At 43.2% G+C, this 14909-nt stretch overlaps 2 protein-coding genes across 2 annotated transcripts in view; one reads left to right on the forward strand and one right to left on the reverse strand.

The window, feature by feature from the left end:
- The window catches only part of ITIH2 (inter-alpha-trypsin inhibitor heavy chain 2), a 32397-nt gene that overhangs the window by 15105 nt on the left and 2383 nt on the right, over nucleotides 1-14909 (forward strand). Inside the window, exons 10-19 of the mRNA XM_055543513.1 lie at nucleotides 906-1074; nucleotides 2040-2165; nucleotides 2845-3026; nucleotides 4002-4187; nucleotides 4545-4684; nucleotides 7130-7299; nucleotides 7741-7878; nucleotides 12547-12660; nucleotides 13282-13480; nucleotides 14458-14630. Coding sequence (XP_055399488.1) covers nucleotides 906-1074; nucleotides 2040-2165; nucleotides 2845-3026; nucleotides 4002-4187; nucleotides 4545-4684; nucleotides 7130-7299; nucleotides 7741-7878; nucleotides 12547-12660; nucleotides 13282-13480; nucleotides 14458-14630 — 1597 coding nt within the window. The remainder of the gene's footprint in view (nucleotides 1-905; nucleotides 1075-2039; nucleotides 2166-2844; nucleotides 3027-4001; nucleotides 4188-4544; nucleotides 4685-7129; nucleotides 7300-7740; nucleotides 7879-12546; nucleotides 12661-13281; nucleotides 13481-14457; nucleotides 14631-14909) is intronic.
- Nucleotides 13422-14909, reverse strand: part of KIN (Kin17 DNA and RNA binding protein) — a 34663-nt gene continuing 33175 nt past the window's right edge. Inside the window, exon 13 of the mRNA XM_055543515.1 lies at nucleotides 13422-13547. Within this exon, the coding sequence (XP_055399490.1) occupies nucleotides 13503-13547 (45 nt within the window). The 3' untranslated portion in view covers nucleotides 13422-13502. The remainder of the gene's footprint in view (nucleotides 13548-14909) is intronic.

Consider the following 14909-nt stretch of genomic DNA (forward strand, 5'->3'; position numbering starts at 1 on the left):
CATTGGATTTAGCAACAGCCTTGATGAGCATAGTTTCAGTGGAGGGATGATGGTGAAAACCTGAACGGAGTGGGTTTCAGAGAGAACAGGAAAAGAAGATTTGGATGGAGACAGTGCGCTTACAATTCTTTTGAGGAATTTTATTGCAAAGGGAAACTGAGAAATGGGGGAAATGGGTACGTTCAAGGTTTCTAAAGGCATGAAAAATGACAGCGTTATTGTATGTATGGAGATGTACCAATAGAGTGAAATGTATGATATAGGAGAGGCAGAGGACAGATACCAGAGCCATGCATTTCAGTAGCCGAGAGAGAGCCCAACCTAGGTCACCAGCGGATGGATTTGCATTAGGCAGAAATGCTTCTCCTAGGTCTTCTGCATTACCAGGCATCAGGGAAAAGTGTATGGGCACAAATCCTGGCACGGGGGAGGTTTATGGTGGCAAGGGTTGTAGAAATCTTCTTCTGATGACTTCCATTTCTCAGTGAAGTAGGATTCCAGGTCATCAGCTGAGACAGGAAGAGGGAGGTGGTGGTTTGAAGATGAGAAGCAGGAATTAATGCATGAGAAGCCTGAGTAGAGGGACTTGAGAAATACATTTGATTTTCAGGCACCACAAATGGGACATCTGAGGCTCAGGATTCTCAGTGTAAAGTCAGGCTGGTGAGACTGGTCATGCATGACAAAACAAGACAGTAAAACTTTCAGTATCAAAATGCAGACAATACGTGTTTGGACGGAATAGGAGAGTGTTAGATCTGTGTTGACAGAGGTGGATTTATGAGGTTTGTGGGAGAACTATCACTCGAGCCAGTGCTTAAAATGATGAATGATTGAGCTTCCTCATTTTTTCTTAGGTTTAGAGAGTATATAGTAAGACCCTTCTCCATTCTCTCTCGAAATAGACGGTGGAAGCAATGAAGACCATTTTGGATGACCTGCGAACTGAAGACCATTTCTCTGTGGTTGATTTCAACCACAATGTTCGAACCTGGAGAAACGACTTAGTCTCAGCTACTAAAACACAGGTTGGAGATGCCAAGAATTACATTGAGAAAATCCAGCCCAGTGGAGGTGAGTGGGTTTAGCCTAAAGCCCAGTGAGAAACTCCCACAGGATTTAGCGGAGTCCTGAGAAATATGAGAATCACTTGAGAAATATGATTCCTTACCCCAGTGGTCTTTGCCTTAATAATACAGTTATTATTAAACAGTGCATACTAAGTTCATGGTGAAAGCATAATATGCATACCCCATCCCACACACATTTTTAACCATTCTGTCCTCAGAAAACGGTGTCAGTAAGTGACACTAGCTTTCTTATGACTCACACGGTAAGAGAAAGACAAATACCATGTGATATCACTAAAATATGACATAAATGAACTTATCTACAAAACAGACTCAGACATAGAGAAGAGACTTGTGATCGCCAAGGGGGAGCGGGGTGGGGCAGGGATGGATTGAGAGTTTGGCGTTAACAGATGCAAAGTGTTATCTAAAGAATGGATAAACAACAAGGCCTGTTGTATAGCACGGGGGACTATATTCAATATCCTGTGATAAGCCATAATGGAAAAGAACACAAAATATATTATATATATATATATATATATATAAAACTGAATTACTTTGCTCTACAGCATAAATTAACACAACACTGTATGTCAACTAAGCTTCAATTTGAAAAAGGGAAAAAAACACGTAGAATAACACACAATTGTCTGCAGAAGAGTATCCAAGTATATCAGCAAGGCTGAATAGGCAACTTCAAGTTGGTGGTTAACAAAATGACTGGTGCTTTGAAAGGGTTACTTCATCTCTAAGGGAACTGTTCACTGTTAATACAAAGTGAATATTTTACTCCACTGGGGGATCTGGACCAGCCTGGGTAAAATTTGGAAAGCAGTCGAATGATTTGGATGCTGAAAGAACGACACGTGAGTCATCACCAGACAGATGAACCTGGGCTCCAGACGTGGTTGTTTCTGCGGGAAGTCAGAGTATATAACAGAACAGCACGTTCTCTGGCTTTCCCAGGCACAAATATCAACGAAGCCCTGCTGCGAGCCATCTTTATTTTGAATGAAGCCAATAACTTGGGAATGTTGGACCCCAACTCTGTCTCGCTGATCATCTTGGTGTCTGATGGGGATCCAACAGTAGGTAAGCACCCCTTCCATTTTTAGTGATACGTATGTTTCCTGTTGTTTCTTGGGAACGTGATTGGCTTAAAATGCGAACTTGAATGGCATTTGCCTGAGTGTCTAAACCAGCTTGGGCTTCCCAAGTGGCACAGTGGTATAGAGTCCACCTGTCAATTCAGGAGATGCAAGAGACACAAGTTCAATCCCTGGGTTGGGAAGATCCCCTGGACCAGGAAATGGCAAACCCACCCTGCTATTCTTGCCTGGGAAATCCCATGGACAGAGGAGGCTGGCGGGCTACAGTCCGGGGGGTTGCAAAGAGTTGGACGCAACTTAGCAACTGAGCATACATGCAGCACTAAACCAGTTTAAACCCATGCTTCCTAAAGGAAGAGTTCGTTTGACCCTGAAACACTAACCCCACTTACAACAGCCTCTAGATGTTTGGAAGGGGGATGCTGAATGCCTCAGCCTCACCTCCACAATCTGGGGAAACTTGCATTTGAATTTGAGTCTAACCTATGCAGATTGCTGATACACACTAGTGCAGGGTCTTATCTCCTCAATGTAACTACGCTGAAGCTTAAGTGCATTTATAGTTTGGATGAATTTTTGCAGAAACCGCCTTCCATGGATGTTCCCAAAACTTTGTGCCATTGCCTCCTCACTCCTTTCCTTCCTGTCCACATCAACTTTAGGTGAACTGAAATTGTCAAAAATCCAGAAGAATGTGAAGCAGAACATACGAGACAACATCTCCTTGTTCAGTTTGGGGATAGGATTTGATGTGGACTATGACTTTTTGAAGAGACTCTCCAATGACAACCGTGGGATGGCACAAAGGATTTACGGAAACCAGGACACTTCTGCCCAACTCAAGGTGACTTTGTTTTCTGTGCCTTTTTTGGTCATTGTTCACTCAAAATCATTCAACTAGCAATATCTGATGCCTAAAAGAAGATGGCTGAATTCAAGTAAAAACTGTCATTATTTCAGCTATGTTAGTGTTCAGTCCCTTTCTCATGCGCCCCACCCCCACTTGTATATCTGCAGTAACAGTGAGATGAGAGGCAGTGGTTGATGGATACAAAGGTCCCTAGTCCCTGAACAGGTCTTGGGAAGCACCATCAAAGTTTCTTGAATCTCTCCAGTCCTGCTGCTTGTCACGGGAACTATTCTTCCTTGAAAGTACATTGGCATTGGGACTTCCCTGGTAGTCCAGGGCTTAAGACTCTGTGCTTTCAATGAAAGGGGTGCAAGTTCAATCCCTAGTTGGGGAACTAGCCAACATGCCAAGAAAAATTTTTTTTAAAAAAGGAAAAGTATATTGGCATTTTGGAAATCAACTTTTTTTAATGCAACACAAAACAAACTGTAGCCTGTTTGTTTCCTTAAATATAAAGGATATGTATGCATCATTTGTTTATTTTGACTAAATGGACCAAGAAAAGATTAAGGAGAAGAAGAATATATTTTACCCTTCCCTCTGTTGGTACCAAGTACCATGTATCAATAGGAGGTACTGTATATAAACCTGGGAACAGGTAAGAGACAGGTTCTAATTTAGGGATATCCACCCAGAGGACTTATTATGAGTGTCCATGAGCTTTTCATGCTCGTCATAACAGAAAGAAAAAGTGCTGGACTCTTGAACTCTTGTAATCTTCTTCACAAGCCCTGGTTGTCTCTATTTCAGTTCGTGTAATAACTGAGAATTTTCCGTAGCTTTCCACAGACATCTTGGAAGAATACTAAGCACTTGAAGAACCTCAGAGAAAAATGCTTCAGATTTGTAATGTGGTGTGAAATAATGATTTCTCTGTTTCTTTCTTTTTTTTTTTTTAATGAATTGTAGAAATTCTACAACCAGGTCTCAACTCCCTTGCTCCGGAATGTTCAGTTTAACTATCCCCAAACATCAGTCACAGACGTCACTCAGAACAGTTTCCATAACTATTTTGGAGGCTCAGAAATCGTGGTGGCTGGAAAAGTGGACCCTGAGAAATTGGGGCAGTTACAGAGCATCGTCACTGCAACTTCGGTACTTTTACTTTAATTCTAAAAATGTGAATTGTCTCCTGGGTACACCTTGTATATTAACAGGTTGATAGCAGAATTCCGAGAATCACTTAGGTCGAATAAAAGCAAAAAGTGAAAGGGAAGTTCCTGAGAACACCTGTGCCATCTTCCCAACTATGGTGTAAATCCTTACCTTTTTCTTCTGAAACCCAAGCCCAGACCCCAGAGGTTGGCACTGACTTCCTCTTGTGTGTTCTTTTGGATTATTCTGCATCCCCCTGCAAATGCCTGCTAGCCTGACTCACTCACAGTAGGCCCTTTAGAAAACGTGAACTGCTTAACTACAATTCCACTCCCCTGGTGTCCTTCCATCATCCAGGCCAACGCAGAGTTAGTCTTGGAAACCCTGGCCGAGATGGATGGCTTGGAGGATTTTCTATCCAAGGACAAGCATGCAGACCCTGATTTCACCAAGAAATTGTGGGCCTATCTGACCATCAACCAACTTCTAGCTGAACGGTAAGAAGACCATATGCCACAGGGATTTGCAAAAGGTTTGCTGAGGTTACTTGACATCACAGACAAAAAGAGTTTGGAACCAAGAAAGGCAGCAAATTATTTCAGGGTTTGGAGTATTCATTTCCACTGCTTTCAAGCACTTTTGGGGCTTCCCAGATGGCACCAGTGGTAAAGAACTCACATGTAAATGCAGGAGACATAAGAGATGTGGGTTCCATCTCTGGGTTGGCAACCCTCTCCAGTATTTTTGCCTGGAGAATCCCGTGGATAGAGGAGGACTGGCAGGACTACAGTCCCATGGACTGGCAGGCTACAGTCCACAGGGTCACAGAGTCGGACATGACTGAAGTAACTTGGCATGCGTGCATGCGAGCACTTTTAAGTAAAGCTGGGTTCACTCTCTTTTTTTCTTGATGGATAACAAGCATACAGTGAAGCGTGTGATGTGCATTCATTTTAAATGTACAGTTTAATGAATTTTAACTACGTCACCCATGTCATCAGTACTGGATCCAGCTCCAGAGCACTTCTTTCATCTCTGAAGTCTTCATTCTTCTTCACACTCAAGACCTACCTCTGGCCTTGAGTAGAAATCACTCTTCTGACATCTGTTACTGTTAATTGTCTATGACAAAATTTCTTATAATGATACAAACTGTATTCTTTTGTTTCTGGCTTTTTGCACTCCATATGATGTCTGTGAGGTTCATCCATCTCATTGCAGTGGGGATCATGAATTCATTTGCATTCACTCCTGAAAATAGTTAATGTCCAAAGAGAAATTTAAGGTTATGCAATTCTGATATCAACTGAGGGCTTCCTATAGATACTGTTTCATCTCTGGCTTCTCAGCTGATTGGTGTTTAAATGCTCCAATACAAAAGCTACGTTTCTAGAGCAATGTATGGTTCTTTGACCACCATCAGGATTATGGGGTGGGGTTGGGGCCGGTCTTTGGAGAGGAACTGACTGCTCCTCAGTCCCCTCCACCTATTTGATCAGATTCTTGGGAAGGGGGAGCATACTGGTCTGAATGGAGTTGGGAAAAATGAAATAAGCTGTATAACCATATTCAGAAAATCCTTGATATCAGTAAGATTATAAAACAGACACAAGATTGTAAGCTGTGGCTTTAGAGTGAGTGAGCAATGTCTCCTCCCCTTTACAAAGGCAACTGGGTAATTTAAAGGTATATAGCAAATTGGTGCTGAAGTTAAATATTGATTTTTTTAAAGAACAATCCCTTAAACAAATCAGTGGTTGTCAGCACGTGGGGAGCAGGAAGGTTGCATGGGGGTTGGGAGGGTTAGGACACTGAAACTACTCTGCTTGACACTGTAATGATGGATACCTGTTGCTATGCATTTGTCCAAATCCACAGAAAGCACAGCACGAGCATGAACCCTAATGTCAGCAGTGGACTTTGGGTGATGATGACGTGTAGATGTAGATGTATCGATCTGACACATGTACCACTTCTAATGGGAGATGCTGAGAAGGGGGAGGCTGTTGGGTGGGGGACGGGCAGGGAGTAAATATAAAATCTCTACGTTCTGCTCAGTTTCACTGTGAGTATAAAACTGCTCTGAAAAATAGTCTGCTTGGATGTGTGGTTACCAAGGGGGGTTGAGGGGGTGGGGACGGAGGAGGAGTTTGGGAGGTGGGGGCTAGCAGATGCAACCTGTTCCATATAGAATGGATAAACAACAAGGTCCGACTGTATGTGGCAGAGAACTATATTCAGGATCCTACAATAAACCATCATGGAAAAGAATATTTTAAAAAAGAATGTATACATATATATGTATATTTGTATGTATAACTGAATCACTTTGCTGTACAGCAGAAACTAACTCAACATTATAAAGCAATCATACGCCAGTTAAAAAGTACGTTTAAAAAAAGAATAAAAATAAATAATTTCCAGAAAACTCAAAAAAGAAAAAAAAAATGACTGTCATAAGGACAAGTCTTGTTAATTAAAAAAAAACATATATTTTTGTTGTAATTGCTAATTCAATGAGGAACACTCATAAAAATAAATTTGAGATCCATCAAAAAAAGAAAATAACAATGTAAATCAACTGTACTTCACTAAAAAAAATAATAATCATAATCTGTTTAAAAAGTTCCAAGAGGGAGGCTCAAAAGGTAGGGGATATATATACATATATATATATATATATATATTAATATCATTATGACTGATTCTCATTGCTGTATGCAGTAACAAATGCAGCATAGTAAAGCAATTTTTCACCAATTAAAAAATAAAAGAAGAAATTTTTAAAAATTCCTTAAGGGTACATAACTAGGTAAAATACCAAGCTTCACGAAGCCAGCTCGTTCTGTTTTCCCTCGTGGCCCCCAGAGTCCTCGTTGACCCCAGAAGTGGCAGAGTTCGGTCTTGTGATGCTGTCCAATGTCTCTGTTTCCTGAACACAGGAGCCTGGCTCCTACAGCTGCCATGAAAAGGAAAATTACAAAGACGATCCTGCAGATGTCTCTGGATCACCACATAGTGACCCCCCTCACGGCGATGGTGATTGAGAACGAGGCCGGGGACGAACGCATGCTGGCAGACTCCCCTCCGCAGGACCATTCCTGCTGTTCAGGCAAGTCTCCCTATCTGGACAAGAAGTATTCCGGTCGGTTTTCTTATCCTGCAGCAAGGTCCTCCATCCCCTCCTCTCTCTTCCCAGTCCTGTGTCCCCAGCTGACCTTCCTGCCAATTGACCTCGGCGACAGTTTCTCGCTGCCATCTTCAAACATGTTTGCTCACTTGTCTTCCAAAGGAATTCTGAAAATCTGTGTATTCCCCTCACACATTATTTAAATCAACATTAAAAAATCTTCACCTTCTTTAAATAGTGATAACAAATTTCATTCATGATGACACATGGAGCTGAAAGAGAACTCAGGAATAAAAATAATTCTAGAAAAACCTAGCTGAGAATCGCTGGTGTTGGTCAGCATAAACCCGATTCTTAAAATTATAAGCAGCTTCTATGGAAAAGTAAACCCAGAAACTAATGGATACCGTGTTCTCCACGCAGGCGCCCTGTATCACGGCAGCAAAGTGAGCCCAAATTCAGTCCCATCTTGGGTCAAGCCTTCGCCAGCGCCAGGGCTCCCAATGCCTGCTGTCGGCGCTCAGGTGCTTGAGTCAACCCCTCCTCCACATGTGATGAGAGGTAAGAGGATGAACTCTCTGGGATGGAACAAAGGCACCTCTCGTGTGGGGAGGGCCGACAGGTATCCGTGGAAAGGACATTCTCTTTGGAGGTTGTTCACGACACTCACGTGAACGTGCATTACTTAACAGTCTGCACATCACTTCCTTTATTGGGAAAACAGGCATCATGATTCTATACATGACTGGGTTGTTGGTGAAATGTGAAACCATCTGTAAAGAGCTAGCACTCCATAAACAGGTGTTATTATCAAAGATGATCCATCTTAGGATCAAAAATACTTGAATGTTATTTCCTGTAGAATTGCACTGTTGTTACTGTTTAGTGGCTAAATCGTGTCCACTGTTTGCAGCCCCATGGAGTATAACCCGCCAGGCCCCTCTGTCTATGGGATTTCCCACGCAAGAATACTGGAGGGGGTTGCTATTTCCTTCTCCAGGGGATCTTCTTGACTGTGAGGTGGAACCTGCATCTCCTGCCTCTCCTCCATCGGCAGGCACATTCTTTACCACTGAGCCACCTGTTCAGTTCAGTTCAGTCGCTCAGTCATGTCCGACTCTTTGCGACCCTATGAACTGCGGCACGCCAGGCCTCCCTGTCCATCACCAACTCCCGGAGTTCACCCAAACTCATGTCCATCGAGTCGGTGATGCCATCCAACCATCTCATCCTCTGTCGTCCCCTTCTCCTCCTGCCTTCAAACTTTCCCAGCATCAGAGTCTTTTCAAATGAGTCAGCTCTTCGCATCAGGTGGCCAAAGTATTGGAGTTTCAGCTTCAACATCAGTCCTTCCAGTGAATATTCAGGACTGATCTCCTTTAGGATTGACTGGTTTGATCTTCTTGCAGTCCAAGGGACTTGCAAGAGTCTTCTCCAACGCCACAGTTCAAAAGCATCAATTCTTCAGCGCTCAGCTTTCTTTATAGTCCAACTCTCACATCCATACATGGCTACTGGAAGCCACCTGAGAAGCCCATAAAACTGCATTATCATCACATTATTTGCAGGACTGTTTATTAATTTGCTTCCTCAATTTTAAGTGTATTTGAAAATTCTAGTTTTGCTCAGTGTTTAAAAATCTAGAGCTAGGGACCTTGGTTCTGTGTTTTAATGATGCCCTCTTGTGCCCAGCTCCTACACAAAATCAATTAACCAAGTGTTTACTGCCGACAGAGCATGGGCTTGATGGTGTGAGGAGTGCAGAGCAGGCCAAGACTCTGTCTGTGCTCTGCTTGAGTTGACCCTGCACATCTTGCTCCCATACACACTTGAAGGAGCACATCGGGATGGCTGGGAGAATCAGTTTGTAATCAGACAGTGCTGCTTTAAGTCATAGCTGTGCCACTGACTAACTCTGTGACCTTGGGCAAGTCACTTGTCCTCTGCAGGACCACAGTGAGTCTTAGTTAATATTTGCAGAGAGCTTTGTCACAGTATCTGGAAAACAGTGGCCTTTCACTGGATGTACCCTGCTCTTCTGATTTTATTCTGGAGAACACAACTACTGCTGCTGCTAAGTCGCTTCAGTCATGTCCGACTCTGTGCGACCCCATAGACGGCAGCCCACCAGGCTCCCCCGTCCCTGGGATTCTCCAGGCAAGAACACTGGAGTGGGTTGCCATTGCCTTCTCCAAACACAACCACTGCAGCTCCTAATGCAGACCTTCCTCTTCAGTCCCTTCAGTTCTGAGGCTCAAAGCCTGACAGTGTGAAATTACTCCTCTCCACTCAGTCACCAGATACTGTGGCTTCTACCAGATGTCTCTTGAATTTCTCCCCCGACCCCTCCCCAAACCAATTCACATAGCTAGTTCCTGCATTTAACATTTCTTGCTCGAAAGACTGCTGTCTTAGCTAGTAAATGATCTTCCTGTGTGTACTTTCTGATACTTAATTCATACTGAGACCAGTAATTGTAATATTGGGTTGGCCAAAAAGTTCGTTTGGGTTTTCCTGTAATATCGTACAAAACACCTGAATGAACGTTTTGGCCAACCCACTTAAATGGGGTCAAATCATATTACATTTATTCTCCAAAACCTTTAAAAGCTCCCCAACAGAATAAAGGTCTGTTCTGTAGCGTGGCGGTTCATGGTCTCTATGACCTACATTCTTGGTCTTATCAAAAACCCATTCTCCAGGTACCTTGAGTTACTATCCAAACAAATCATCAACTTCTCTCCCGCCATACCTTTCCCCATTCTGTCCACTCAAGGATAAAATCTCTCTCTCTCTCTTGTGTCTTTTACCTACTGGTCTTCCCCTACCTTCAAGACTTAGTTCAGAAGCCAACTCTTTCAATTGTTTTCTCTTTTTGGCCACACCATGGTATGCAGGATCTTAGTACCCCCACCCACTGCCACCAACCAGGGATCAAATCCACGCCCCCTGCAGTGGAAGCAAAGACTCTCAACCACTCACCCACCAGGGAAGTCTCCGCCCACCCTTTCATAAGGTCCTTCTCCACTTGCCTGAGTGGAATTGATCATCCTTTCATCTTCATTCCCAGAGCGTTGTGCTTGGGTCATTTTTCTATCATTTACTTTATTCCATCTCATATGAGTGCTTGGTTCTGCCTTCATGAAAGAAAAAATGATATTCTGTTAAAGGAAACAGATTATTCATGACATTTGTGAAAGCATGGTAAGGAAGATTTTATTCAAGGGGATGTAGGTACCACTACATTGGGGTATGGAGATTGGACTCAGTCTGAACAAACCGTGGGAAAGTGGGCATTTATACACAAAAACAGGCTGGGGTCAGTGGATGGAAGATTACTAAGAGGAAGCATCAGTGGAAAAGGGGAGGTCTGGTTAAACTTACCTAACAGGGCCTCCCTGATAGCTCAGTTGGTAAAGAATCCGCCTGCAATGCAGAAGATGCCAGTTCAATTTCCTGGGTCAGGAAGATCTGTTGGAGAAGGGATAGGCTACCCACTCCAGTATTCTTGGGCTTCCCTTGTGGCTCAGCTGGTAAAGAATCTGCCTGCAATGCTGGAGACCTGGGTTTGACCCTTGGGTTGGGAAGATCCCCTGGAGAAGGGAAAGGCTACCCACTCCAGTATTCTGGCCTAGAGAATTCCATGGACTGTATAGTCCATGGGGTTGCAAAGAGTCAGACACCACTGAGCGACTTTCACTTCACTTCAGCAGGATTCTTGCTGAAGGTAGGCCGAGTGATCAGACCCCACCTAGTGGGGGACAGAGGAGGGGAGGAACCTGATGAAGATACAAAGGTGATCAGATTTGGAGGGTGGAGGATTCTAGCTAAACCTCCTTAGTAGGATTTTTGCTAAAATTGGACAATGCAGAGATGAACACAGAGGTCCAGAATTTGAGGTTGAACTTGAAGAGTTCAGGGAAACCTGAGTTTATTCAAAGAGAGAATCTTTGTCATGCCATTAAATTGTTCCTCTCTTGAAGGTAGGGACCACGACTTTTATAGCTACACCACACATTGCCTAATTCAAAGCTTTGCACGTAATTTGTTTTTTTCTCACTAAATATTTGTTGAGTGGTTAAACAAACAAACAAAAAAGATCAGCCAAAATAATGGTGTCTGGTAACAAAGGAGTACTTTCTTGGGAATAGCTTGATCCTTGATTGCTCTTGGAATTGATCAATACTAATTTGTATGCCGACAGGTAATGTCTTTTTTATTTTTATGCACTGTGTGCTGCTGCTGCTAAGTCGCTTCAGTCGTGTCCGACTCTGTGCGACCCCATAGACGGCAGCCCACCAGGCTCCCCCGTCCCTGGGATTCTCCAGGCAAGAACACTGGAGTGGGTTGCTATTTCCTTCTCCAATGCATGAAAGTGACAAGTGGAAGTGAAGTCGCTCAGTCGTGTCTGACTCTTAGCGACCCCATGGACTGCAGCCCACCAGGCTCCTCCGTCCATGGGATTTTCCAGGCAAGAGTATTGGAGTGGGGTGCCATTGCCTTCTCCGTATGCACTGTGTAAAACTATTTAAAAATACAGGTACTTTATCTATATAAACGTTCAGTGTATACACACATATGTTGCTCTTCAGTTGCTAAGTCATGTCCAACTCTTTGTGGCCCCATGGACTATAGCCTGCCAGGCTCCTCTGTCCTTCACTATCTCCTGGAGTTTGCTTAAATTCATGTCTGTTGAGTTGGTGATGCTATCTAACCATCTCATCCTCTGCCACCTCCTTCTCCTATGCATATATATGTAGAATATATATAGTGTATGTGTGTGTGCTTGGGTTTCTTCTTCCTTATGTCTTTTTAAATATTTTATTTATTTATTTGGCTGTACAGGGTCTCAGTTGCAGCATGTGGAATCTAGTTTCCTGAGCAAGGATAGAACCCGGGTCCCCTGCATTGGGAGGGCAGAGTCTTAGTCACTGGATCACCAGGAAAGTCCCCCTTATGTCTTTCTTATTCATTTTTCTCTCTAGCCAAGCACATATGGCGTGGCTACAGAATGAGTATCCACTCTGTACATAACCTAAAACCTGATGGCAGCTCCATGAGGAGGGGACAGTGCTTGGACCCTGGGTCCCTGGTGCCTGGAAGAGTACCTGGCATATAATAGGAGCCCAATACACATTTGTTCTTGTGAGATGTTTGGCAATAAAATACTGTTCAAAATAATCTTTTCTATGATTTTGCTTAGTTGCATTTTCTTTGTATATTTTCCAGTTGAAAATGACCCACACTTCATCATCTACCTGCCAAAAAGCCAAAAGAATATTTGCTTCAATATTGACTCAGAACCTGGAAAAATCCTCAACCTTGTTTCTGATCCAGAATTAGGTAAGATTAAGATATACTATATTTGAATTCGACTACTAGGTCATAGTCATTCTGTCCTATTGTTTTTATCTGGATTACTTTCTTTCCCACCTTAATAAAAATGTTTTATATATTATATATAGGACTTCCTGGGTGGTGCAGTGGTAAAGAACCCATCTGCCAATGCAAGAGACTCGGGTTTGATCCCTGGGTCAGGGAGATCCCCTAGAGGAGGAAATGGTAACTCACTCCAGTATTCTTGCCTGGAAAATTCCACGGACAGAGGATCCTGGAGTGCTATAGTCCATAGGGTTGCAGAGAGTTGGACATGACTGAGTATAGCACAGCATATTTTTCAAGCTCTGATAGTAAGAAATTAAATATATTCTTGTTTGAACTATTATAGATACAATACACTGAGTATAAACTAGCAGAACTTGTAATATAATTCATTTAAACCATAAAAAAATTATAAAATGAAAATTACAAAGGAAAAATGGTGTGTAAATCCTGAAGCAAAATAAAACAATAATTTCCCATGTTGTCACGTTTTATAAGTTTGAGTTATCGTGCCCACATGGGCCAAAAAAAAAAAAAGAAATAGCACATGGGACAGAAAAAAACTTGTGTCTTTTCCTGCAGGGATTTTGGTCAACGGACAGCTTGTTGGTGCCAAGAAGCCCAAGAATAAAAAACTCAGCACCTATTTTGGGAAACTGGGATTTTATTTCCAACGTGAAGATGTGAAGGTAGAAATCAGCACGGAGACCATCTCCCTGAGTGGGGGCTCCCGAACATCCATCTTGTCCTGGTCTGACACGGCCCACGTGCTTAATCAGAGGCAAGTACTGTTACATCCGGATTCAGATGTGACCTCGACCCATGATCCCATCAACAAAGCCAGACGTCTGTGACACAGAGAACGAAAAATCATCATTTTAAATGTGAGGAAGTCGAGGTTCAGAAAAAATTGTGTTCCTTCCTTCCCCTGCTCCTGGCAGTAGAGTCTGGGTGTTTTGGTCACCGAGTGTCTCATAGCCTAGCACCTGGTGCACAGTAGGGATTCAATAAGGACATGTTGGACAAGTGAATGAAGCCATCAGCTGAAAGCCAGTCAGCCGTGTCAGAGTGTGCTCAGAAACACAGGGTCGTTGTCTTAGAGTAATATCTTCCCATGAGTATCTGTTCATTGTTGATACAGAAACATATACACTGACAGAATTCCAGTGCTAGGAGATACATCAACATTCTGTGATGAAAACGTTTTAAGGCTCTTAGAAAACTGGGGTGGGGATGGGGGGTTGTACTGGGCAGAGTGAAGTCATGTTAGGAGTGGGAGGGGAATGATTTGATAAATGAGTCAGTTCTAGGGACTTCACACTCCCCATGCAGGGGGTGTTGAGTTCGATCCCTGGTTGGGGAACTAGAGGCTACATGCGGCAACTGAGAGATTCCACATACCACAACAGAGATCTCAGATCCTGCAAGCTGTAACTAAGACCCAGTGCAGCCAAATATTAGTGTTTAAAAAAAAAACAAAAACAATAAAAAATAAAGCAAATCAGTTCTAGAAACATTCATTCCTTTTTTAAAATTTTTGAGTGAAGTGAAAGTCACTCCGTTGTGTCTGACTCGTTGCTACCGCATGGACTGTAGCCTACCAGGGTCCTCTGTCCATGGAATTCCCCAGGCAAGAATACTGGAGTGTGTGAACATTTCCTTTTCCAGGGGATCTTCCTGACCCAGGATGGAACCAGGGATTGTAGGATAATTGTTTTACAATGTTGGGTCATTAATTCCTTTTTGCCTTCCCACTAGGCTGCTTGTCTCTGTGAAGAAAGAGAAAACTTTGACTATCACCCTGGATAAAGAGATGTTCTTCTCTGTTTTACTTCATCGCGTTTGGAAGAAGCACCCGATCAATGTCGACTTTTTGGGGATCTACATCCCCCCCACAAACAAGTTTTCTCCTAACGTGCATGGGCTGATAGGTAAAGTGTCCCTGGACCGTCTGGCTGGTGTGGGACTGACCACCCTAGGTCTTAAGCAACTTTGCCTCAAGGTTAGAACGTTTGGGTAGAATGTGGAAAAGTGACAGGTGTGGAGTGGAGGCTTCAGGGGGACCCACACTCGCACCTGAGTCTTAATTTCTGAAGGTGCCTGAGTGACACAGAAAGAGTTCAGTGTCATTGACAGAGTGTAATGTTACTGTTCAGTTTCCATAGAAATACAAAGTGCATCTTGCCATGCAGGGCCATGGGGAGAAAGCC

This window comes from Bubalus kerabau, chromosome 13, assembly GCF_029407905.1.
Source record: "Bubalus kerabau isolate K-KA32 ecotype Philippines breed swamp buffalo chromosome 13, PCC_UOA_SB_1v2, whole genome shotgun sequence".
Classification (NCBI taxonomy): Eukaryota; Metazoa; Chordata; class Mammalia; order Artiodactyla; family Bovidae; genus Bubalus; species Bubalus kerabau.